Source organism: Melanotaenia boesemani, chromosome 5, assembly GCF_017639745.1.
Source record: "Melanotaenia boesemani isolate fMelBoe1 chromosome 5, fMelBoe1.pri, whole genome shotgun sequence".
NCBI classification, from domain to species: Eukaryota; Metazoa; Chordata; class Actinopteri; order Atheriniformes; family Melanotaeniidae; genus Melanotaenia; species Melanotaenia boesemani.
This window is the reverse complement of record NC_055686.1, coordinates 30,611,885-30,638,014: the sequence shown is the minus strand read 5'-3', so window position 1 is coordinate 30,638,014 and position 26,130 is coordinate 30,611,885. Positions and strand designations below refer to the sequence as shown.

Genomic DNA, 26,130 nt, shown 5'->3' with positions numbered 1-26,130 from the left:
GTGCCACTCTCTTATAGTTTCCCAGAAAGGATTCATGCACAAACAGACTGGTATTTCTAAACAACCAGCAGGTGGAACCACCAGTCAAAACATTTCCAAGGCCTGTAAGAGAGTGGCCAACCTGACCTCACACAAGCCTGCACAATAACCCAGCAGAAAAACAATAACTTCAATGTTCTGTAAAAGGAAAACACACATTATGAAAATGTAATGTAATAAATGAATAAAGAACAATGATTATACGTGTGGATATTATATGAGTAAAATTTGAGTGATGAGTCGCTGGAAGAGCTGCAGCTAACCACCGCTTCTATTGATCATCCCTCTTATTGCTGCGGCTTTGTTTTGTTTTAATTTGCTGTCACTTCTGCTGGATGCCAGTGCTGCTTCACCTTTCGATGCTGTTTGTCACAGCATTTTTTTAAAGGCGGATTTATGGTCGCACGGCGTCTGCGTAACCGCTGTAGGCTCGGTGTAGCTCCGCAGAGGCTCAACGCACACCCCTTTCAAACCTGACGTGCACCCCTGCTACACAGACGGTTACACAGCGGTACTCCCTTGTGATTGTTCAGTTTTCGATCACGTGTTGCAGGATATCTGGATCTTCTCACTGAATTTGTGTAGTAACCACCGTTTTTAAAAACAATAACCAGTGGATCAAGTTGAGAGGCTGATCGAATTATTTCTTCATTTTCTTCCACAAGCTAATAAAGACACTGAACCACACTGGACGCCATTGTTGTTTTAAAACAGAAAATACCTACCAAACTGAAGTGAACCATCAAAAGAAAAAAAGTTTACTGGCTGATACCACCCCTGCTGCCACCTTCGGGTTAGTAGGAGAAACTGCAACACAACACCAAAACGATGCGCACCCTCTACGCTCGAGTGTGAACGCATACTCACCAGCGTCAGCTACGCCGTGGCCGACCACACACAGATGCCACGCGAGCATAAATCCGCCTTAAGACGCTGCATGTTACGGGCTGCAAAGATCTTTTGTTGGGAGAGATGTCTCACTACCTGCCTTTGTACTTCAGCTGAACTGCTGCTTGGTGGTGCAATTTAGTGGTGATCCAACCTTGAGGGCCTGGGCTTCTGTCCTCAGCATTAGCCTCCCTGGGCCCGACACTACATTTTGCTAGTGCAGCCATTTTATTGTGTTGGTTTTATTTAATGCCCTTAACATTGTTTATTTTTTTTATCTTCTTTTCAGTGGTCTGAGTGCTTGAGCTGGTGGTGCCTCCTTGGTGTCGGCTCACTTCCTGGTGTGAACCTCCCCTCTTCTGCATGCTGATCATGTGTGCCTGTGCTGTGTGTTTGTAGTGCTGTGTGCTAGTGTACATGTTCTGCACATGAGCTTGGGGTGGTGCTTCACTGGTTTCCCTCACCTCTTTTTAGCCTACCTTTCCCCCGGTAAGACTCAGCCATATTTTTTATTTATTTTTAGCAATTTGTTTCTATAAATGACAAGAGTCGGTTTTCCGCTCAGCACATCTCTCTGCTCCATGGTCCGGGCTAATGTTAGCTTAGCTAAAGAAGGTGCACTTCTAATTAAAATTTTGGCAAAAAGGTTAATATATTTAATCAACCTTTTTGATGGGTTGTGTAAAACATCTTTGCACACAGTGACTTCTATTAGCTAATATTAATGGGTTCAGATAAATACTATTTGTAGCTCTGGGTGATAGCAGAGGAAAGCTGTAGCTCCTCCTCCTACATTTACCCTTTATATCAGTAAAAGATGATCAGTGTTCAGTCTGTCAGGTCGTTTGATAAGTCCATGCTCACTAATAAGTAATCTGTTGACTTCTTTGTCAGATGCATCCTTCTATCATAAAGTAAGATGCTGATGTGGAATGAACAAGCCTGTCAACCTCTGGGTTTGGTTGTCCTCTCTGTAGGTGATGAGGCAGCTTAGAAACCACACAGCCAATGCAGCGCATTTCCAGGGTAATAAGAGGTACATGTATGAGATCATATCACATGTAACACTAACGCTGATCATTGCTTTTGCATGTATAAGGTGTTGTAATGCTTTGAGGTCTGTCTGTAAGCTTAGCATACTATTAAATCAGTATTTTTATGATCACCTGGCACCAGTTCCAGAACCAGTACCAGATGTTCAAGGACTGGCTGCACAAAGATTATGCTGGAAAATACCACAAATATCTCAACCATGACTCATTCTACAGTCGATAGACAGGAGTGACAACCCAGGGTACAACACCATTTACTAGTTAAATCTGTTTGTGGACCAGAAGCAAAAACTAGGAAAAAAAAAGATGAAAACATGGCTGACATACTAAATCTGCCCTTCTATGAGACTTAATGAATGTTTTTCTTTTTAACATAATGAGAAGATACCAGGTTTGGATGAGTAATAATTCAAAATTTGAGCTGTTTTTACAAGGGATGTGAAAAAGTATCCTTCTGTTGTCTAAAACCAAAACAGTACATTCTTTAGAACAGTGGTTCCTAACCTGGGATCCGGGTCCCCCAAAGAGCACAGGGGGTCCCTGAGGCTTTGAACATTAGAGCCATTGTGATTACTGTCCACAAATTGTCCCTATTTTAATAAATAAAAGTTAGGCTGTATGTTGTTCATTTAACTTTGGCTTTATCAAAGGACAGGACTCAACCAGAAGACATTATTTATGGTGAGAATCTCACTTTTGAAAGCCTAAAACCAGCATGGTTTCAGCACAGGGTGGAGCATGGGGTCCATGGCATTTTAGTATATGAATGAAGGGGGTCCCCCGAGGAAAAAATGGTTGGGAACCACAAGGTATGATTGGATCATTTCACTGTTTTTCAGATCTTGATCAAAGTCCATAATGGCCAAAGGAAGCTGGGTTTTAGTTAAGGTGGAGAAGTGACCTGTTTTAAGTCTGACTCCACATTTTGTTCATTCTTTTTTCATGTTTCCCCCCATTATTTAATGTTTAGTTTCATTTGCTCCTCCTCCCTGTATTTGCTTTTTTTTTCTTTTTCCTGTTCTGTTGTGGAAGACTTGAAGATGGATCATAATAAAAAGTTCATCATTAAAAGAGACTGTAAGTCAAGTTCTTCATGTTGCCACTATGATCATGTACTGTTGTGTTTACCTTGATTCAAGATTAAAAAAAAAAAAAACATAATTAAGACTATGCTGACAATATGAAAATCCAATCATTACATTAATTTAATAGTTAATCCTGAAAAATGAGAACTTCTCCAGACCAGGAAGTGCCCGTGTAGCTGCAATGACATGTGACTGGCAAAAATCAATCTGTCTGTCCATCTATCTGTCTGTCTATCTATCTAAACTAACTACCTACCTAATGGAATCTATCTAGTGATGAATTTGAACTACTTATTGGTGTACATAAATGAGGCTTTACTAAGAGGGCAGCATTTAAAACCAGAGAAATGTAATCATAATTTTTAGTGTTAAACGGGGAAAATTAACTACATCTACTCTGAAGTAAAACCAATTTGACAATTTTTCCCATCTGCAATTTTCTTCAACTTGCTGTAAACCAATAACCCTCTTACGCATCTGTCAGTTATTGTTATCGAACAAATGATCTTACAATTTACTTTTTTCATCATAAATTCAAATATTGAAATACATAATCAGCTGCTAAATTTATAAACTCTTGTTAAGCCAAAGAAGACCTGTTTCCGCAGTCGAGGCCATATATATACATATATACATATATATATATGTATATATATAGATATATATATAAATGTATATATGGACCAGAGGGTCACATAAGAATGTAAGAATGCTGTTGATTGACTACAGCTCAGCATTTAACACTATTGTGCCCTCCAAAGTTGTCACCAAGCTCAGGGACCTCAACAGCACCCTCTGTGACTGGATCATGAACTTCTTGACAGGCAGACCACAAGCTGTGTGGATGGGCAGCACCACATCCTCCACCCTGACTGAGTACCGGCGCCCCCCAAGGCTGTGTGCTCAGTTCTCTGTTGTACTCCTTGTTCACGCATGATTGCGTAGCCACCCACAGCTCCAATACCACCATTAAATTTGCTGACGATACGACCGTCATTGGCCTGATTACCAGTAATGACGAGACGGCCTACAGAGAGGAGGTCAGAGGCCTGACATCTTGGTGCCAGGACAACAATCTCTATCTTAACATTAACAAAACTAAGGAGCTGATTGCGGATTTTAGGAGGAGGCAGAGGGAGGAACATGCCCCCACTTTCCATCAATGGGCTATGGTGAAAGAATCAACAGCTTCGGGTTCCTTGGGGTTCACATCAGACCTCACCTGGACTCATCACACTGACTTTATTACAAAGTCAGCCAGACAGAGGCTCTTCTTCCTCTGCTGGCTACAGAGGCTCAACATGGACTCAAGGATACTCTGCAACTTTTATAGATGCACCATAGAGAGTATCCTGACTGGCTGCATCACCACTTGGTACAGCAGCTGCACCGCCCTCCACCACAAGTCTCTACAGAGGGTGGTGAAAACTGCTCAGCACATCACTGGGACAGTCCTACCATCCACGGAGGACCTCAGCGGTGTAGGAGGAAGGCCACCAAAATCATTAAGGACCCAGCCACACCAGTCACAAACTGTTTTATCTGCTACCGTCTGGCCGACAGTTTCGCAGTATATAAGTCCATACCACCAGGCTCAGGGACAGCTTCATACCGCAGGCCATAAGACTTCTAAATGCTGTCAGCAGCAACACCACCTTTAAATAATAGCATTTTCTTATTGCTTATTATATTTTATTGTATAACTTATTTGTAGTATTCTTGATTTTTGTGTTCGACTATTTTTATTGTGGTTTATATTCTTTTTAGCTTTGTTAGGTGAGCCTGGGATCTAATAATTTCACTGCCAATGATTATTGATGTAATTGTTGTGCAGTGACAATAATTATTTATTTATTTATTTATTTTATCATAGATATCTATGATCGAGGCCACCAAACTTCCAGAACTGATTTAAGACATGGCGGAGTTCTTGTCCGTCATGTGCCCTGCAGTTGAGTAACTTAAAAACACGTGACTTCATGAACTCGAGGCGGAGTTGTTCATGTGGCACCTCTGATCAGTGGAAGGCAGCAATACGCCATAGATGCGTCTAGTCTGCCTGACCCAATGAAGATGAAGAAGAAGAAGAAGAAGCTCGAGGCGGAGTTGAGCAGACGGGCTCGGGCATAACATTTCTAGCATAAAGCGGAGGCAGAGACGGCAGATTTCTAGGATCCGCTTCACTTCGTTTGAAGGTATTTCTGCAACATTATTCAATGAAAAGTTTAAACTCCAGCTGGAGACTTTGACATATCTGGACACTGACGATTGTTGGTTTCTGTCCTCTGCGGAGACCAGCTCGCAGGGGAGAAACGACAGGGCCGAAGAAGGATCAGACAAAGACTTGTTATCGAGGGAATCCTCGTCGGGAAGGGAGGTGAGTATTTACATATGTTGGTGTGATGTTTTTGCTTTAATCGGTAAGTGGTAATGTTTCCGGGAACTTTGTGGTTGTGATGTTTGGTGCTTATTGAGGTTAAGTTGTAAGTGCGGCGGAGTGGTGGCTCTGTGGGGTTGATGTGGTTTTGAGTTGCGGTGGAAAATGTTTACTTTTCTTCAAGTCTTGCTTTCTCTGCAAGACTGAACTGAGAAAAACAAAACACAGATTAAATGAAAATACTAAAATGTTCGGCACGACGTGTTGAAATAATGGAGGAAGAGTTATTTTGTAAAGAGCTACATCCGTTCACAACGCTGAAGTTCGCTTCGGATTCATAGTTTCCGATTCGTCATATTTTTGCGATTCTACAGAATGTTTTTTATCAACGAGCACCTCATCAAAATCTGCAACACTTATTCTCTTCTAATCTGGACTGAAATGCCCTGCATGGCATATAGATTCCTGAAAGTACAGTTTCTGATTTGTAAAAGTTTTAATCTCTTTGTGAAAATGCAAATAAGAGTAAATAAAATGACTGAAATTGAAATGAAAATACTGTAATGTCCGGCAGGACGTGTTTAAATAATAGAGGAGCAGTTATTCTGTAAAGAACTACTTCCGTTCCCTCTCGCCCTCCTCCTCATTTTTCTCTCCCTCAGACCTGCCTTAACTCCACAAAGCATCACCTTCAGTCTGTCCTCCCAGAACATTTGATCAGGCAGGGGCGCGCCAGGAATTTGTGGTCCCGTGAAAGACAAGGATACCCCCCCCCCCCCCCCCTCTAAATTTTTGCTGCAAGATTAAAAGTTAATGTCTTTTTTTTATTGTAAACTTCCAGTATTGTAAAATTCTCTTAACATGAAAGAAAGTTAAATTTATATTATTTAGTCAGTAGATTGCAAACATTACAGCAGATATGTTTTTGCTGCAGCTGCTTCAAGCTGCTCAAATAAAATGCCCTTCATGGGAATAATAAAGATGTATAGATGTGTTTTAAAGGCTGTAATTCAATCTGTGTAGACATCTAAGTGGACTATTTATTACAGGCCACTGGAGGCTACTCAGTGTTTTGTCACGGAAATGCGCACAGCTGATTAAGCTGAACCTACCCCCATCGAAGGAATATCTGAGTTGTATTATGGGTTTAAATGGATCCAATATTCTTTGTAAGTTTTATTAACATCAACATGTTATCTGAGATCTGAACTTTAAGAATATTTAGAGCGACTCAAAACGGTTTCATCAGGATATTTAAAAACTTTAACTTTTTCTGACCTGTGGGTTTTTTCTTTTTCTTTTTTTTGCCCATAACAGCATTTCTGGCTCTGAATCTGGGTAACGGGTGTGTTGTTATGGTACTTCAAAAATTAATTGAGCTGCAAGTGTCTCTCTGGACCTTCCACAATGCCTCTAAATACGTGGCTAAAATATTTTTTTAAATCTATCTTTCATGTAATTAAGAAAGTCTGTTTATCCTCTTTTTATAAAGGTTCTATGTTCTTAAAAAATAAATATCCTATGGTGGATCTTCATTAAAAATATATATTAACTTGCCTTTTTGAAAAGTCTCGTAACACTTGCGTCTCTAAAGTAGTTTTATTTAGCTTGCTGAGGGAAAAATGGCTCTTTGGATTGGAAAGGCAGCAGACTCCAGCACTAAACACTTAAACAGGTTTAGCAGGAATTTTCAGATAAAATATTTCTTCATATATATTTATAAAATCAAATATTTATGACAAAGAAGGATGAAATGTTCAGGATTTACTAACTAACAGGTAAAAAGTCAGCAGGATGAATTTAAAGCTGTGAAGCTGCTTCCGTCTAAACATAGAAGGAACAATATGTGATGAATATCAGCAGAAAGCAGGATTAGAATCTCACAGCTTCTAGATGGCGAGGAGAGAGAAATACTCAAAATATGCACAATAAATTCCATCCATGCACCTTCAGTGTTTCATTATCCAGATTTCTGGCCTAAAATTTCTTTAACCCTTCGTTTTTAGCTTGACTGTTTAGCTTAACACCTCTGCACCTGCAGCCTCCACTACCAGGAGTTAAGGGGTTAACATTTCGTTTCCGGGTGTAACGTCAGGTCTGTAGATGTAACTATGATTATGTGTGGTATCCACAGAAAGTCCAGAATCTCAGCTACCAGCTCAGCAAAACCATTTCTATCTCCAACAAACACAGTTTAGACAACAATATTAAAGAGACCAGGTACACAAAGACTGAAATCATATGTAAACACAGATGATGTTTCCCCATGAACACGAACAAACGACTCTTCTACTGAAAGCTCACATCTCACAGGTTCCACAGCTGGAAGTTTCATCTCGCTACGACCAAGATTCACCGAACCAGAGGCAGAGAAGGCCTGATTTATTATATATTATGTGTGTGTGTGTGTATATATATATATATATATATATATATATATATATATATATATATATATATATATATATATATATATATATATATATATATATATATATATATATATAACACTACCGTTCAAAAGTTTGGGGTCACTTTGCCATGGGATTCAATAGGGAAGTGACCCCAAACTTTTGAACGGTAACTGTACCTTGTATAACTCAGATCGATTCACCCACAAACTGACCGTGTTTGATTCCTTATTTTACCAACTAACAGGAATCCTACTGGGTCCAGGCTTGATCTCAGAACAGCTGTCAGTAGTAGCAAAACTACAGCAAGGACCCTGAACGGATCATGGCATGTTATCTTTGTTGTGAATTCTTCTGGTCTGTGAACCCTCTGCACATCCTCCTGTGCCCTGCTCTGCCAGGACAGATGATCTAAGAGGAGGATGAGGAGGGGGAGCCCTGTATTTCTTGGTAGATGGGATAGAGACATCCTTTGAAGACCTTGGGTGATGTGGAGAAGAGGGTCTGGTGAGAGGGGAGAGCTGGGAGTTATTCACTTCTCTGCTGTGTCCTTCGCTCTTATCTGTACACTCATGTTTGGGTTTGCCGTCCCAACAGCAAAATGCAGGTGTGCACCAAGTAATCTGCATCCAGTTAGATTTGGATGCACACCATCAGGTCTGAGTCTCTTCCTACAGTTCCAAAAGATATTGAAGTTGTCCATGAACTTTATCCCATGGGCGATACATGTGTTTGATAACCATGTGTTCAGGCCAAGAAGTCTACTGAAAAGTTCAATTCCTTTACCTGCTGTGGGAATGGGTCCTGAAATGTAAACATGATGTGCTCCATATTATCACAGTCTCTCCAACAGCAGAGAAAAGTCTTTCTTCAGGATCTCGGAGCCAGTTTTCCTCCTCAGAATATCAAAAGACAATAATCTTCATACCATCTGGATGTGAAGACAGAATGGTCTAAAGATCACTATCAGTTCCCAAACTGATAGTGTTAATTTTATCAGCCATTTTTAAATTTAGTCTCAGTTTTAGTCCAGTTTCAATCGTTCTTATTAGTTTTTATCACATTTAGTCAAACTCATCCCATTTTTGTTTATTCAAGTTTTAATCGACTATAAGTCCAGCGTTTTAGTCTTTATTTTAGTCCAAGAAAACTTAATTTTATTTGCCTAGTTTTTACTTTTTAGTCTAGTTTTAGTCAGGAAATTCATGTTACCCTTTTACTTTTTTTGTCAGCAAATAATATTGTACATTGTTAGTAGTTAGTAGAACATTGTTAAATGTAGTTTAATATTGTTAAACTACATTTAACAATTCATTTAAAACTCATTATTAAAACATAACTATCTACTTTATGCAGAAATAATTGCAGGCATTTTTATGATTATATGCATTTATTTATATTAATATTGATGTCAATTCAGATCAAATGTCCTTGTGATGGTAACCTGAAGACAAACAGAATAGCATTTTATGTCACAAATAAATACATTGGGATGCAAACCTTTTTTAGCTTGGAACCCCATTTTCATATCACAAAATTCTGGTGACCCTAGACATTCAAAACATAAAGAATTTTACTTACTTTTATACCACATTTAAGCTATTTCATGAATGAAAATGTAGGTTAAAGTTGTTTGGAATAACCGTGGTGTATTATTTTTTTTAGATGATTTGTTTTAGTACATTTTAGTTTTAGTTTGCATCCATGTGTAGCTGCCCAGGTGTTTTGTTTTAACTGTCTTCTCTTTCTCTTGGGCTCTGTGCAAACTATGGCCATTAATGTTTTACTTTTAAACTTTCGCCATGAATCCAACTCCTGTTTGTCCCTTGTGTTTGTGCACCGGCCTGCTGCAGGTTTGAAAGGGTGTGTGCGTGTGTGAGCGCGGCAGAAGAGCCGAGGAGGAGGAAACAGGATCTGACAAAATCATATCATATGATAATTTAATTTTCGTCTCGTCTTTGTTCGTGAACTAAAATGTCCATAGATTTTAGTCCAGTTTTTATTTAGTGAACTACATTTTTGTCTCGTCTTTATTAGTCCACGAAAATGCATTCTGATTTAGTCCCAGTTATTGTTTGTTAATGGGGGTTTTAGTCTTGTCTAGTCTAGTTTTCGTCCGGTGAAAAATGTGCGTTGACGAAAATATTTCCCTTTAGTTTTCGTTAACGAAATTAACACTACTGACTTACGTAGTGGAGTGAGTGCTGGAGCTTTAATTTTTTTACTGGATTTACCTCTGTGACGAACATCAGACCAGGTTCTGGCTGGGGTTGATGACTTTGCTCTGGCACCAACACTGTTCGAGTAGATCAGTTTGACCGTCCGGTTTGGGATCTTCCCCAGTTATTCCAGTGTCATTTGAACACATCCAAGGAAGTGTATCAGCCAGGTCGGTAGCGGGAGGCTCCACATCCGACATGCCTTCGCCTATGAAGATTTGACTTAGTCCATTTGACAACTCAGTAGCTTGTACAGAAGCTGCAATAGAGTCAATAAATTCTTCATTCACACGAGTGGCATGCAGCATTTCTCCAGCTGTTATCCTCAAAGAAAGTTGCTCACACTCAGTGCAGCTAACTGATACTGCAGGGTTAGGAGGCATTATTCTACGTGTGCTCCAATGATAGTCAACAAAATCTTTAAAAAAATATTGTTCCAGTGATTTATAAGTGACCAGGAGTTCCTGTTCTTATTTATTTGCCGGTGAACATAAAAAAACAAAGAAAAATACAAGCAGAAGTGAGAGCAAAGCAGAAAGTGTCCGCACGGCAGCAAAGCAGGATTTTGAAGATCTTTCTTATGTTTGTCTGTTATATACTGTATGTTCATTGCATGACTAATTTACTATTGTCTATTTTTTAATTATCTTTTTATTTACTCTAACAATCCTTTTATGTAAATTTTTTTTCTTACATTGATCTGCGATGGGACTACAGATGAAAATTAGCATGAAGAGCTAAATTTGACAAATTTACATGGTGAACCTCATGTAACTTAAAATGCATTATCACATTTTAAATAAAGTTAAAAGAAAAAAATTTCACTTATGTTTTCATGTTCGCATGTAAAGACTGGTTGATACTGGTTAACCTATGGGTTGACCAGGTAGGGGCAGAAAGTATTGACTGCATATAAAACAGTGCCCTAGTATATTTAATCATTGGTTAGTTACTGGGCACTGTTCAAAGTCCATTTATTTTATTAGTGTCACTTAATCTGCTGCTGGTCTGGTCTGAGGTGTGTTACGAGTGGATTTGTCCTGATAATCTGCTCTGAAATGGGTCATGGCCGACAATCGGAAATATCAAATGTTCAATATTTTCGACCAGATATCTTCATTTGTGTGAGGAAAGCAGACGACTCCTGATTTGTGACTGTGTGGATGGTGATGTGAGCTGGAATGTAGCCAGAGAGCAAGCTAGCTGGAGAACAAGGAAGGATAAAAGTCTGTGAGTGTGTCTCAAACTGCGCACTTACATGAGTGCACTGGAAGGTAGTGTGTAGTACTAAGCACTACCTTCTGTAGTGCACACTATCGTGGGTAAGTGCTGATCCCAATTGAGCACTAACGTTGTGCACTTACCGGTAGTGACGTACCAGCTTTTGACTCTGATTCTTCTGCTGCCTTGATTTACAGAATGAATTTCCAACTCTTGATTTTACTTTTACTCCTTACTTAACCCCACCTGTAAACTTTGTCGCATCCAACACAGGATCCTCCTCAGGATGCACATGAATTAGAACGTATGCTTATTTATTTTAAGGTATATGACCCTCCTACATGCTGCCTAATAGCAGCGCCGCTCCGTCAATATACTCTTTTTAGGACAATCCGTCCAAGTTCTTCCAAAAGCCAAAATCACGTTAACATTCGTGTTTTCATGTCATCATACTTTTATGCTATTAAATGTCTTTTAAAATGCCTCATTTGTGAAACAAAGAACTGTGGCCTCCACTGTATTAATCTATCTCAGTTGATAACAATAGAAACCATCAGCACACGTTCATGTGTCTTTGCATGTCTCCCCCATACCTGTTAGCATAAAGTGCAATTTAAAACACTAATAAAACAGCTTTTAAATATGCAGATATCTTCACTGAATTAAAGTATTTTACATTATACATCTGTTTTCATTGGTGTTAACTCTGATACCGTTCACGTCTGGCAACAGGAAACCGATTATACTAGAAATCATCATTTAAAATATGAAATTCAGTAATGAAGATGCTAAAACAGGGATGCAGAAAACATTTTATTTAAACTTTTTATTAAAATATTTCTCTCTTGCTGCCGCCTCTTTTCCACAGCAGCGTCCTAGCCCGCAGGTGGTAAATGCCTCAGTTCCACTGCTGGCTCGGTAGTTTGATGCCACAGTGACCTACGGTGAACACACAATGGCAGTTTATATAAAAGCAAACATTATTATATATATGTATTTTATGGGTACTTTGCAGACGCTTATCTAAAGTGATGTACAATCAACTATGGCTTAGTCAGCGGTACCATCGGCCGGTTCTCTAAACCAGCGGTGTTTCCTAATCAGTTTTCAGATCAAGGACCATTTCGTTTACGCCAGAGGCCCCACAGTGCTTAATCTGGATGTTCAACAATCACGAATAAACATACAGGACCTATAGCATTAATCATTTTTAACACTTATAGCCCATCTACATCCGCAAAATCTGCTATAAAACTGCTAACATTTATGTTGCTAACTCTACTGCAGCCTCCAACAAATGATCAGATCCATAACTGTCATCGGGGACAGAAGAGATAAGAAGCATGCTGCAGTTTATATTAGAATTACGATCAAATAACTTCATACTTCCAACAGTAGAAAACAGCCTCCGCCTGCATCGGTACCACTGAGTCGGTGGCTGCCATTATTCAGCTCTGAAAAACTGGTTGAAAGTCCCTCCCCTTCCGCTACGTCAGCAAGATGGCGTCTGTTTAGTGCGTGTAGTGTCCATCGTTTCGCACTAGATTTTTGGCCGAGTTTAGGGCAGCATCCGGGTACTTTCAGTGCACTGAGTTTTTACTGAAATTTCTGTGTCAGCGCACTAAGCTCTTAAATGTAGTGTTCGAAGTATAGAAGTGCGCAATTTGGGACACAACCTGTGTTCACGCTGTCTCCAGTCTGTTTTTTTTCTTTCAGTTCTGGCTTTTCCTGTTAACAATAGTATGGGCACAATATTAAGTCATATAGATTTTGAAGTTGTATGAAGTGAATGTTTCCACATCATTTCAGTTTGCATCTGTAAATCCAGCTTTTCACCCTGTAAAAACAATCTGCCTGAAAAATTCAAGTTTGCAAATGTGCAGAAAGGGTTTGCATGGTTGTCAAAAATATTTAGTTCTTTTGTGAAAACCCTTTTCACAGATGCAAAGCACAGAATTGTGTGTGAGACTCCGAAGTTGCGGTTGTGAATTATGTCCATATTAAACATCTATCTAATTGGATGGTGACAAATCAAACTGTCCAGAGAGCAGACGGCTTACCGTCCTTCTGCACCGCTGCAGACTCTTAAAGGGGAGTAGAGTTTCAACATAGACATAGACAAAGAGTACGTCTGTTACCTATGCAACAGTGGCTACCCTGCAATCCAAGCATCGTTGAAATAGTTACTGCGCTGCAAAGAGGTCAGCTGGAGGAGTGACGGGGTGGAGGACAAAGTGATGGTTTGCAGAGAGAAAGACAGCCCGAAGCACCTGCTGCTGGAGTCTTGGACTGAATAATATTTGGTTTATGTTAGTGAGATGTCTGTTACTAATAGACAATCTTTACACATATGTGCGTCATGTTGTCTGAGTGTCCCGGTCAGACTTAAATAAAAAAAAAAAAAAAAAAAACGGCATCTCCTCTCCGCAGCATGAGAATGACTGCAGCACGCGAGTTTAAAGCAACATGTCATGCAGAGGATGAACATGGCAGCCTCTTCGCTTCAAAAATTAGCTTCTTGGTGTTTTCTTCTCTTTCTATTTTTCACAGGTTTTCTTTTGTTGTGGTGTGTCACTTAAGTAACACATCACTGTTGCAGATGGTGGTGTCACATCAGTCCCTGACTCGTGCAAATGCAAAATGAAACGGTTCCCCTTCGTAAGGGCAGTTCATAGAACTAAATTTGAGGCGGACATTTCTTGAAATTGCATTCTTAGAACTACTCTGTCCGAATGCCCCTTTTTAAGAAGCTCTGAGGAGAAGAGGTGGGCATTTTTCTGCTGCATGGTCTTGAAATCCAACTTTTATCTTTTTTTTTTTTCAGTGTTCCCTGCAGATGTGCAGCAGCTGTTGGGATTCTGGACAAGCAGGAACAAGAGAAACTATGGCTCAGTCAGGATGGAGAACTGTTGATGATGGGCTGGTGGAGAGTGTCACCAGTTTACCAATGATGAAGGCTCCTCTGAAGAGTGAGGATGATGATGATAAAGAACTTCAGCCTTGGTCATATTCAGCCCATCTTCATCAAACCCAAATTGAAGGCAACACAGAGGTAGAGGCTCCAACCAACAAACCAACTAAATGGATTAAATCAGAAACTGATGGAGAGGACTGTGGAGGACCAGAACTAACCAGTAACCCAGACCCAAACAGTTATTTACAACCAAATAGTGACAGAAAGGCTTCAGGCTCTTCTGAGTTGAAACATTTATCACATTTTGGACCTAAAATGGAAGATGATGAAAAAGACTGGAATGACAACAGGGGACATGGGTCAGGTGTAAACAGTGATGTGGAGTGTAACGCTGCCAAAAAATCCCTCAGCTGCTCTGAATGTGGTAAAGAGTTTCGCTACCAGAAATCTCTCCAGAGACACTTAACACACCATTCAGGAAAAAGGTCTTTGAGCTGTTTGAATAGTAAGAAATGTTTTAAAGTGACACAAAATGTAAATATCCAGAAAAGAGTCCACACAGAGAAAAAATCAGTGAGATGTGATGTTTCTGATAAAATCTTTAGTCTTAAAAGAAACCTTAGGAAACACATGAGAGTCCACACAAGAGACAGACGATTGGGCTGTGATGAATGTGGACAAAGATTTAGTCAAAAGTCACACTTAAACCAGCACATTAGAGTCCACACAGGAGAGAGACCATTTAGCTGTGATGAATGTGGACATAGATTTAGTGAAAAGTCATGCCTAAACCAACACATGAGAGTCCACACAGGAGACAAACCGTTCAGCTGTGATGAATGTGAACAAAGATTTACTCGAAAGTCAAGCTTAAACAAACACATGAGAGTCCACACAGGAGAGAAACCATTCAGCTGTGATGAATGTGGACATAGATTTGGTGTAAAGTCAAACTTAAACGAACACATGAGAGTCCATACAGGAGACAAACCATTCAGCTGTGATGAATGTGAACAAAGATTTAATCGAAGGTCAATCTTAGACAGACACAGGAGAGTCCACACAGGAGACAAACCATTCAGCTGTGATGAATGTGGACAAAGATTTAGTCAAAAATCAAACTTAAACCAACACATAAGAATCCACACAGGAGACAAACCATTCAGCTGTGATGATTGTGGACAAAAATATAGTCAAAAGTCACACTTAAACCAACACATGAGAATCCACACAGGACAGAGACCGTTTCCCTGTGAGGTTTGTGGTGAATTATTTAGGTGGCGTCTCTCTTTAAAACAACACATGCGTGTCCATATAAAATAGACAAGGCACAGTTGCAGGATTTTGTTGCAAATCTGTAAACAGTGTGATGTGACGCAAACTAGCACCATCTCCTGAGTTTTAACTTGTTCCCAGCTTTATTTAATCCAGACTCATTCAAGACACACTTGAACAAAGTCTCTCACACTCTGTCTGATTCTTCAGGAAAGTGTTTGTCTTACTCTGGACTGCTTAAACCTTAACTCACCATTTTGTTTTTTATATTAGAGTGACCACTCTATGGTCACTCAGATAACACACTAATTATAGGAGTTGACTTTAACATTATATTGGACAAACAGTACCACTGTCATTGAGTTAGGAAATCCTCAGAATCGATAAAACAATACATGAAGGATTTTGGTCTTTGTGATGCTTGGTGCTCTCACCACCCCACACTAAGAGAATACACTTCTTCTCTTCAGTTCACCATTCCTATTCTAGATTATTTCTTAACTAGCACCTCGCTGATGAGTGACATGTCAGAAATCAAAATCCATCCCATTTTCATCAGTGACCACGTATCATTCACTCTGAGAAATAAAAGCAATAAACCAGCAACTAGAATCTGCGCATCACAGACATGATCTGGCATGGCTGTAGCCCTGCGTCTGAATTTCTGTTGCCACAGTTACCAACTAGCGTTTAGTCAGCTCAATAATTTACAGCAATAAGTCTATTTGACTGGAACTTCTTTCATAGGTGTCCATTATCACTTTTTAATGGACACCCTCCAGCCAATCAGAATCGATATTCACCCAGACCATGGTATAAGTAAGGGATAATGCCCGATGAGGTGTCCATTATCATAAATTAATGGGTGACATGGAGGCGTGAAACGTCTGATTCCCTCAAAGAATTTCACTTCATCTGGTCCCCTGTGATTAGCTCCATCTTCCTGCTTCTGTCCCATGCTGACACTTTGCTGCTTTGCTCTCCCTTCTGCTTGCATTTTTCTGCCTGTATTCTTATGTTTTTACTCAAGAAATTTATGAGCAACAGCTCCTGGATACTCAATCACTAGGGCTGTATTTTGTGGTAGATTTGGTTGGATACTACTAATTTTTAAGACTCTTACAATCCTGTCAGTGTCACGTCAGCATGGCCTACAAAGCCGAAGAGTAAATCATCTCACAGGGAAATGGGCGGACGAGTAACAGGCAGAGCTCAGTTTGCTGAGACTAGTGGCACAACCGGCTGGCCTGCTCTGCCATCCAGACCAAATACCTCCTTAACCCCTCTCCCTAGCAAGACACAGTCTTGGCCAGTTGTCAAAAGAAAAACTAACAAATATTCTCCACAACAACCAGACATGCAACTACAGAACATGTTTGTTCCACTGCTGCACGATTCTGGATCTACATCTCATGACCGGGATGAAATCTCCCTACAGACCAGAGTAAGGCCAATAAACAACTCAGAAAGTAAAAGGTGACAAGAAAAGCAAACGGTACTTTTGTTTTGACTTTGGCATGAACGACGTGAGAACTGTGTGTGGAAAACGTACAAAAGTACTGTGCTTTCCCAAGGATATGGTATCAGATTACGGAAATTATGGCTGCACAACCAACTGGAAACCCTCATACTGCATGTGGGGTCGAATGATGTTCTGAGTCTGAGGTGCTCAACTGCTGGATACGATCAGCTGTCTTGGTGCCCAGATATTTATCAGTGGCCCTCTCCCTCCCAGAGGAGGAGTGGAGAGATCCAGTAGGCTGTTTAGTCTGAATACATGGCTTCGGCAGAATGTATCATACATCCAGTTTATTTCATAGACAATTTCAACTTCTTCTGGGACCGCAGGCACCTTTTTGAAACAGATGGATTCTACCTAAACAGGTCAGGAGTGCGGCTGTATGCTTGTTTTTATTTTCTGAACAGACACTCTTTTACTTTGGACAAGGACAAGAGAGACCAAAACGTGATACAACAGAGCCTACAGGAAACCCTGATATATTAAAAAAAAAAAAACACCTCAGCCACCTCCTGAAGAAACCCCCAAAGCTTCCAGCGAGGACCCACTCCCTTCATCGCATCATACTCCATCCAGATCACCCTCCCTCTCTCCATCCTGCCCACCCCTCCTGGACTTCACCTCCCAGATGGAGTTGGTCACTATCGCAACCAAACTGACCCCATGCCCCAGTCACATCTTTTCACCCTGAAACATCCTACTTCATCCTCCACACCAATTCCCCAGCAAGCTCTGGCACAGTCATCACAGCCCCAGTGCCCACCTCCCCTCCCTCCACAACCAAACTCGTCATCTGTCTGTGCCAGATGGGATGTGCCAGAACTTCCTTCAGTTAAACGAAGACAAAACTGAAATAATTTTGGAGCCAGGGAAAAAAGATTAAATGTCAGTTCTCAGCTTCAAACAGCAAAGTTAAAAACCAACAACCAAGCCAGAAATCTAGTTTAGTCCTGGTCTCAGACCTGAATTTTAGCAGTTACATTAACCCTCCTGTTGTGTCCGGGTCAAATCTGACCAATTTACAACTTAGAACACTAAAATATTGTGTTTTACATCTGATTGCATCAAGGCCTTATGATATCCTCCACACTATGCACTTGAACATATAAAAGTGATGATCACATCTTTCATTGAATTTTGAGTGTCAACCTTGTTACATCTGTGGTGTTCTGGGTCAAAAGTGACCACCATAGGAAATGAATGGATATCCAGACTATATTCATCCATCGGACAGAAAACATCCCCATACACACTCACTCACACATTTTAGACTGAACACAGTCTTTTATACACTTTTGTGCCTATCCCCCATGTGAACCACACCTTCCACACTAGTCAATGTATCATCTTCACACAGACCCCATATGTATAATTTGATGTTTGCCTTGCACTCCTTTACCTCTGAGCACAAGCGGTTCTCTGTCAAAGAGGTTCTGGTCCAGGTTTTTGGACATGATGAAGAGGGCACTGAAATTGAACCAGAGATAGAGGAGGATGTCTTGGAAGTGGAAGACAACACAGATTTTGATCCAGACTTTGAGGAGACTGACCAGTCAACAGAAGGAGAGGGAGAGGCACCTTAAGAATGGGCACCGGAGGAGACATTCCAGTCCAAGAGTGGACACTAGCTCTGGTTTTCATCCCTCCAGGACAGAGGAAGTAGAGCGAGAGTGGAAAACATAATGATGCCAGGGCCAACACAGTATGCCAAATCTCGAGTGGATGGCATCAAGTCCAGATTCCAACTTTTTTTTTTAACAGTGTCCATTGAGGGAATTATACTGGAGATGACAAACCTGGAGGGGAAGCATGTGTTTGGGAATACCTGGAGAGAAATCGAGCTGGTAGACCTCCAAGCCTACATAGGCCTGTTGATTTTAGCAGGGGTATATCGCTCAAACAATGAGGCTACAAAAAGTCTGTGGGATGCAGAGTCTGGCCAGACTATTTTCCGGGCAACTATGATCTTACAACAGTTTCATGTCCTTTCAAGAATTATTCAATTTGATAATGGAGATACACGACCCGTCCACATGTGCGCACACACATACACACAGCTTCATGCTGAGGTTGGTCTGGTTTTCCATTTACGTTTTACATTACATGTTCATTTTGTAATACATTTTCAGTGCCTATTTATATTATCACTGCAGTTATTTTATGTCTAATTCTATAAATTTATGTTAAACACTACTTTGAAACATTGTTCACATCTAAAGAATGTTGAATAAAAATTTGGTTGTGAAAAATGGGTTTTGTGCTAATTTAAGAACTGTGCAAAATTTGTCCGGGAACATTAAAGGGCAGGAGGTGAACACAACAGGAGTTGCTACTCTTTGCCTAGAATTATAACAAGCTAAGTATACATGTGGGCTGCCAAATGAGTTTCCTGTAAGAGGACGATGTCTGCCTTCATTTTCTGCAGCCGATTGAAAGTTTTTAACTTCTTTTCCCATGTACCAGCTCCACACACATTCCAAGTGACAAACCTCAGTGTATTTACAATCTGACAACAGACATGAGAACTGCATGCATATTACTTAAGTGTGTATCTGTGTGCATCCCACTGCTTCTTTGCGTGCATGTGTGTCTGCCAGCTGAGTGTGCAACATAGATCTTTGTATTAAATGTCTGCATGTGTTGTTCCCTCATACATAGCATCTGTGTGTTTTGAATGCAAAGTGCTGATGTGTGTCAGCAAGCTGAGCCTGATGTTCGAGCATGTGCGTGCGCCGTGGTTCACATTAAAATGACAGGTGAGATTACCGTTAACCGTGAAAGAGTAGGAAAGAAGAAGAGTGACAGTGCCAATGGAAACAATTAAAAAAAAAAAAACATCCATGTTGAGACGGGCAGTGAATTTATTGTTAACTAAATTATCTCTTATGGCAGTTTTATGCATTGACACAATACAGTGAGAATATAGCCGCATTAAAGGTTGACTATGTTCAGGTTGCAGAACCGCTGTTTATCCATTGCAATGACAGCATGAGCGCCTTCAACAATAGATTTTTTCCTGGTGGGAAACAGGACTTTGCTGATCCAGGATCTCTCTCAGATATTGGTTGTTTACACCGAAGTTCGTCCCCTTCAGTTGGCGGCCCTGGTTCTTCACCTGCTCCGTCTGTCTGAAGTTGACGAATTTGGTTACAATGGTTCTTGGTGTGACGGCCCTGGCTTTCCTCCCACCCAGATGATGGACTCTGTGAAATGAGATGTTTTTCACCGTTTCCTCCGGGAGCTTCAGGTGAGTTTGGATTAAGTTTTTCACTGTGTTCTCAGGGTCTTCCTCGTTCTGCTCTGGAATCCCTGCAAATACCAGATTCTCTCTCATGCTCCGCACATGCAGATCAATCATTTATTATATATTTTTTTCCTCAAAGTCAGTTCAACCCATCGGTAATGGGTTTTACTGACTCTCTGAGGTTGCTGCTCTTCGCTGCCAGGGTTTCCACCTGCTTCTGGCTGAATTCCAGTGATTCACGTAATGCCTGGAACTCTTAGTGGAGAATTTCCACCAGACTCAAACATGCATCAAAACTATCAAGTTTCTTGTGTATAAAGATAAGAACATCTGTTGAGTCTGTTACCCGGTGATGAAATATCTTCTGGTGAATCCTCGTTTCGCTGTCTCTTGGCCTTGGATGAGGTAGATGGGGCTGATGTTTGGTGTGGCTTTCCCTATAATGACTTTAAAGAATATATTAGATTGGTAAAAACACAATTAAATGAATGGATGGATGGATGAATGTTTGAATGTGACTAGTTTGAATCTGCTGTCTCACCAGAAATACATCACCTACAGCATCAGCGTCACTTAACGCTCTCCCTTCATCTGCTATTCTGATCTGACTGAATTATAAAGACAGTCTCAATGTGTTTCTCAATCAGAAGAAAAATTAATGAAAATTTCAGAGAAAGGCTTGATGAAAGGAGATAGAAGACATCGAGTTTCAAGATTTAGGTGTAAAATTACAAATCTAAAATCTTGACAGACATGTTGAGACTTTGCAAAACTGTAAAAAAAAAATACCTAAACTGGTTTTGTGTAATGTACTGGATCAAAAATCAGTACAATGGTATACAGTGCCTTGCGAAAGTATTCGGCCCCCTTGAACCTTGCAACCTTTCGCCACATTTCAGGTGTCAAACATAAAGATATAAACTTTAAATTTCTAGTCAAGAATCAACAACAAGTGGGACACAATCGTGAAGTGGAACGAAATTTATTGGATAATTTAAACTTTTATAACAAATAAAAAACTGAAAAGTGGGGCGTGCAATATTATTCGGCCCCCTTGCATTAATACTTTGTAGCGCCACCTTTTGCTCCAATTACAGCTGCAAGTCGCTTGGGGTATGTTTCTATCAGTTTTGCACATCGAGAGACTAAAATTCTTGCCCATTCTTCCTTGCAAAACAGCTCGAGCTCAGTGAGGTTGGATGGAGAGCGTTTGTGAACAGCAGTCTTCAGCTCTATCCACAGATTCTCGATTGGATTCAGGTCTGGACTTTGACTTGGCCATTCTAACACCTGGATACGTTTCTTTGTGAACCATTCCATTGTAGATTTGGCTTTATGTTTTGGATCATTGTCCTGTTGGAAGATAAATCTCCGTCCCAGTCTCAGGTCTTGTGCAGACTCCAACAGGTTTTCTTCCAGAATGGTCCTGTATTTGGCTCCATCCATCTTCCCGTCAATTTTAACCAACCTCCCTGTCCCTGCTGAAGAAAAGTAGGCCCAAACCATGATGCTGCCACCACCATGTTTGACAGTGGGGATGGTATGTTCAGGGTGATGAGCTGTGTTGCTTTTACGCCAAACATATCGTTTTGCATTGTGGCCAAAAAGTTCGATTTTGGTTTCATCTGACCAGAGCACCTTCTTCCACATGTTTGGTGCGTCTCCCAGGTGGCTTGTGGCAAACTTTAAACGAGACTTTTTATGGATATCTTTGAGAAATGGCTTTCTTCTTGCCACTCTTCCATAAAGGCCAGATTTGTGCAGTGTACGACTGATTGTTGTCCTATGGACAGACTCTCCCACCTCAGCTGTAGATCTCTGCAGTTCCTCCAGAGTGATCATGGGCCTCTTGGCTGCATCTCTGATCAGTTTTCTCCTTGTTTGAGACGAAAGTTTGGAGGGACGGCCGGGTCTTGGTAGATTTGCAGTGGTCTGATACTCCTTCCATTTCAATATGATTGCTTGCACAGTGCTCCTTGAGATGTTTAAAGCTTGGGAAATCTTTTTGTATCCAAATCCGGCTTTAAACTTCCCCACAACAGTATCTCGGACCTGCCTGGTGTGTTCCTTGGTCTTCATGATGCTCTCTGCGCTTTAAACAGAACCCTGAGACTATCACAGAGCAGGTGCATTTATACGGAGACTTGATTACACACAGGTGGATTCTATTTATCATCATCAGTCATTTAGGACAACATTGGATCATTCAGAGATCCTCACTGAACTTCTGGAGTGAGTTTGCTGCACTGAAAGTAAAGGGGCCGAATAATACTGCACGCCCCACTTTTCAGTTTTTTATTTGTTGAAAAGGTTTAAATTATCCAATAAATTTCGTTCCACTTCACGATTGTGTCCCACTTGTTGTTGATTCTTGACTAAAAATTTAAAGTTTATATCTTTATGTTTGAAGCCTGAAATGTGGCGAAAGGTTGCAAGGTTCAAGGGGGCCGAATACTTTCGCAAGGCACTGTAATTGCCTTGTCCCAAGGAAACATACTGTACTTAGTTTTGACAGTTTTGTTAATTTCTTGTTCATAAAACTGATTTTTAAGCTTCCCCAGAAGATTCCCTAGAAATAGTATAATAAAGTCATGGAGTTAGGACTAGAGGTGCTGTAACTGGAAACTGTCCTATAACAAGACAAAAATTTTTCAGTACCATGTGAACTCAAGAAATTGACCGAACTCAAGGTTTTTAACACATACAAAGAAATGGTAGAAACTGAAACATTAAATGCAAAAATTCTAGATCCCATTCAAAGATGCAAGCACACACACTTGCACACACACCTGCACATATGTGCATACACACCTCAAACTTATCTCTCTCTCTCTCTCTCTCTCTCTCACACACACACACACACACACACACACACAAATCACACAAAAAATATCAATGGAAATCAAGTGTTTTTAACCCATGGAGGTCTGGATTTAGAGTCACACTCACTACAGGCTGATCCAACTTTGATGTAATGTCCTTAAAACAAGTCAAAATTAGGCTCAGTAGTGTGTGTGGGCTCCACGTACCTGTATGACCTCCCTACAATGCCTGGGCGTGCTCCTGATAAGGTGGTGGATGGTCTCCTGAGAGATCCTCTCTTAGACCTGGACTCTGGGGAACAGACGGGCCAGTCCATAGCATCAACGCCTTAGTCTTGCAGGAACTGCTGACACACTCCAGCCACGAGGTCTAGCATTGTCTTGCATTAGGAGGAACCCAGGGCCAACCGCACCAGCATATGGTCTCACAAGGGGTCTGAGGATCTCATCTCGGTACCTAATGGCAGTCAGGCTACCTCTGGCAAGCACATGGAGGGCTGTGCGGCCCCCCCAAAGAAATGCCACCCCACACCATTACTGACCCACTGCCAAACTGGTCATGCTGGAGAATGTTGCAGGCAGCAGAACGTACTCCACTGCGTCTCCAGACTCTCATGTCTGTCACATGTGCTCAGTGTGAACCTGCTTTCATCTGAGAAGAGCACAGGGCGCCAGTAGCAAATTTGCCAATGTTGGTGTTGTCTGGCAAATGCCCAACATCCTGCACAGTGTTGGGCTGTAAGCACAACCCCCACCTGTGGACGTAGGGCCCTCATGCCACCCTCATGGAGTCTGTTTCTGACCGTTTAAGCAGACACATGCACATTTGTGGCCTGCTGGAGGTCATTTTGCAGGGTTCTGGCAGTGCTCCTCCTGTTCCTCCTTGCACAAAGGCGGAGGTAGCGGTCCTGCTGCTGGGTTGTTGCCCTCCTACGGCCTCCTCCACAGCTCCTGATGTACTGGCCTGTCTCCTGGTAGCGCCTCCATGCTCTGGCCACTACTCTGCCAGACACAGCAAACCTTCTTGCCACAGCTCGCATTGATGCGCCATCCTGGATGAGCTGCACTACCTGAGCCACTTTTGTGGGTTGTAGACTCCGTCTCATGCTACTACTAGAGTGAAAGCACCGCCAGCATTCAAAGGTGACCAAAACATCAGCCAGAAAGCATAAAACCTGAGTAGTCTGTGGTCACCACCTGCAGAACCACTCCTTGCTAATTGCCTATAATTTCCACCTGTTGTCTATTCCATTTCCACAACAGCATGTGAAACTGATTATAATAAAAAAATCTTTTTTATTCAATTTTCCAACTTACAATTCACACATAAACAAGAAACAAAAACACACACACACAAAAAAAAAGGTACGTTAACTAAAGGTAGATTTATACTAACGCAGGGTCTGCGTGTGGTCGGTTACAGTGTAGCTTATGCTGGTGAGTGTGCTCTCGCACTCGAACGTTGGGGGTACGCGTCATTTTGGTGTTGTGTTGCAGTTTCTTCCTCTAAGCTAAAGGTGGCAGCAGAGGTGGTATCGGCCGCTAAACTCACCAGGTTGGAGTTCTTTGTTTAGCTTTAGTTCCGGTATGTAATTTTTGTTTTAAAATAATGTGTCCAGTATGGTTCAGTGTCCATTAATTTGTGGAAGAAAACGAATTGAATTGGTTTTATCTTTTTGTATTATTGCTTGGTTCGGGAGCCTAAGTTTGGCAGATAAAAATCGCTTAGGTCGTCTAGTCAAAGCTGCTGGCAAAGTCTCTGGATCCCAGCAGGAGGGTCTTTTGTCCATTTTTAATAAAAATGTGTTGAGGAAAGCCCATTCTATATTAGACTGCCCAAACCACCCTCTCCATAATGAGTTCATTTTATTACCTTCTGGCCGTCACTTCAAGGCCACTTTGGGGAGGACAAAGAGACTTAAAGTGTCATTTGTCCCTACTGCTGTTCAATTGCTTAACAGCAATGGCCTAAGGTGACAGAGTTGTTTTATTTAGTTTTTAGCTGTGACTCTATTTAACTTATTTTAAGCTCATTTAATGTTTTTTAAGCTCATTTAATGTTTTGAATTGTGAGAATCTCTCTTTTTGACATATGCCTTCGGTTCTGATTTTGTTAGCTGATGTTTTGTTGTGATGTCTGTCCTATGTGTGTGTTTTGGCGGCGAAATCAATTTCCCTTTGGGGACAATAAAAAATTTGAATTGAATTGAAGAAATAATTTGATCAGCCTCTCATCAACATGATCCATTGTTTTAAAAAATGGCAGTTACTACAGAAATTCAGCGAGAAGATCCAGAAATCCTCCTCCCTGAGCCGCCACCTTACCGTGGTGGAGTTTGCACGTTCTGAAGATCCTAGTGGCTATGTTGTCGGGGGCTTATATGCCCCTGGTAGGGTCACCTATGTCAAACAGTTGTCTAGGGGAGGGACTAGACGAAGCGCGGCTTGAAGCACACCTATGACGATGACAAACCATGGACCCAGGTTTCCCTTGCTTGCACGTGGGTCACCGGGGCTCCTTTCTGAAGCCAGACCTGGAGGTGGAGCACAGAGGTGAGCACTTCGTGGCCAGGCCTTTGCCCATGGGGCCCAGTCAAGCTCAGCTCGAAAGGGTGATGTGCTCCCCACCCCCCATAGGCGCATCACCTGCAGGAGAGGCCATAGGGCTCGGGGACAGTGTGAGCTGGGCGCCTTCAAAAGGCAGGGACCCTGGTGGTCTTATCCTCGACTACAGAATCTAGCTCTAGGGAGGTGGAACGTCACATCTCTGGCAGGGAAGAAGCCTGAGCTCGTGCACGAGGTTGAGCGGTTCTGGCTAGGTATAGTTGGACTAACCTCAACGTATGGCTTAGGCTCTTGAACCACCATCTTTGAGAGGGGCTGGACCCATTTCCATTCTGGAGTAGCTCCCGGCGAGAGGCGCCGAGCAGATGTGGGCATGCTCATTGCCCCTCGATTTGGCGCTTGTAAGTTGGGGTTTACCCTGGTGAACGAAAGGGTAGCCTTCCCTCTCCTTCAGGTGGGGGGACGGGTCCTGACTGTTATTTGTGCTTAGGCACCAAAT

At 41.4% G+C, this 26,130-nt stretch overlaps 1 protein-coding gene across 2 annotated transcripts in view; it reads left to right on the top strand.

Moving 5' to 3' along the window:
• LOC121639862 (zinc finger protein 260-like) overlaps positions 1–16,078 on the top strand; it is a 45,154-nt gene extending 29,076 nt beyond the window's left edge. The window contains exon 3 of one of the 2 annotated variants that reach the window (XM_041985430.1): positions 14,249–16,078. In XM_041985430.1, the coding sequence (XP_041841364.1) occupies positions 14,249–15,529 (1,281 nt within the window). In that variant the 3' untranslated portion in view covers positions 15,530–16,078. The remainder of the gene's footprint in view (positions 1–14,248) is intronic. The other variant, XM_041985428.1, reaches the window with a different exon arrangement.
• The last annotated feature ends 10,052 nt before the right edge of the window (positions 16,079–26,130 follow it).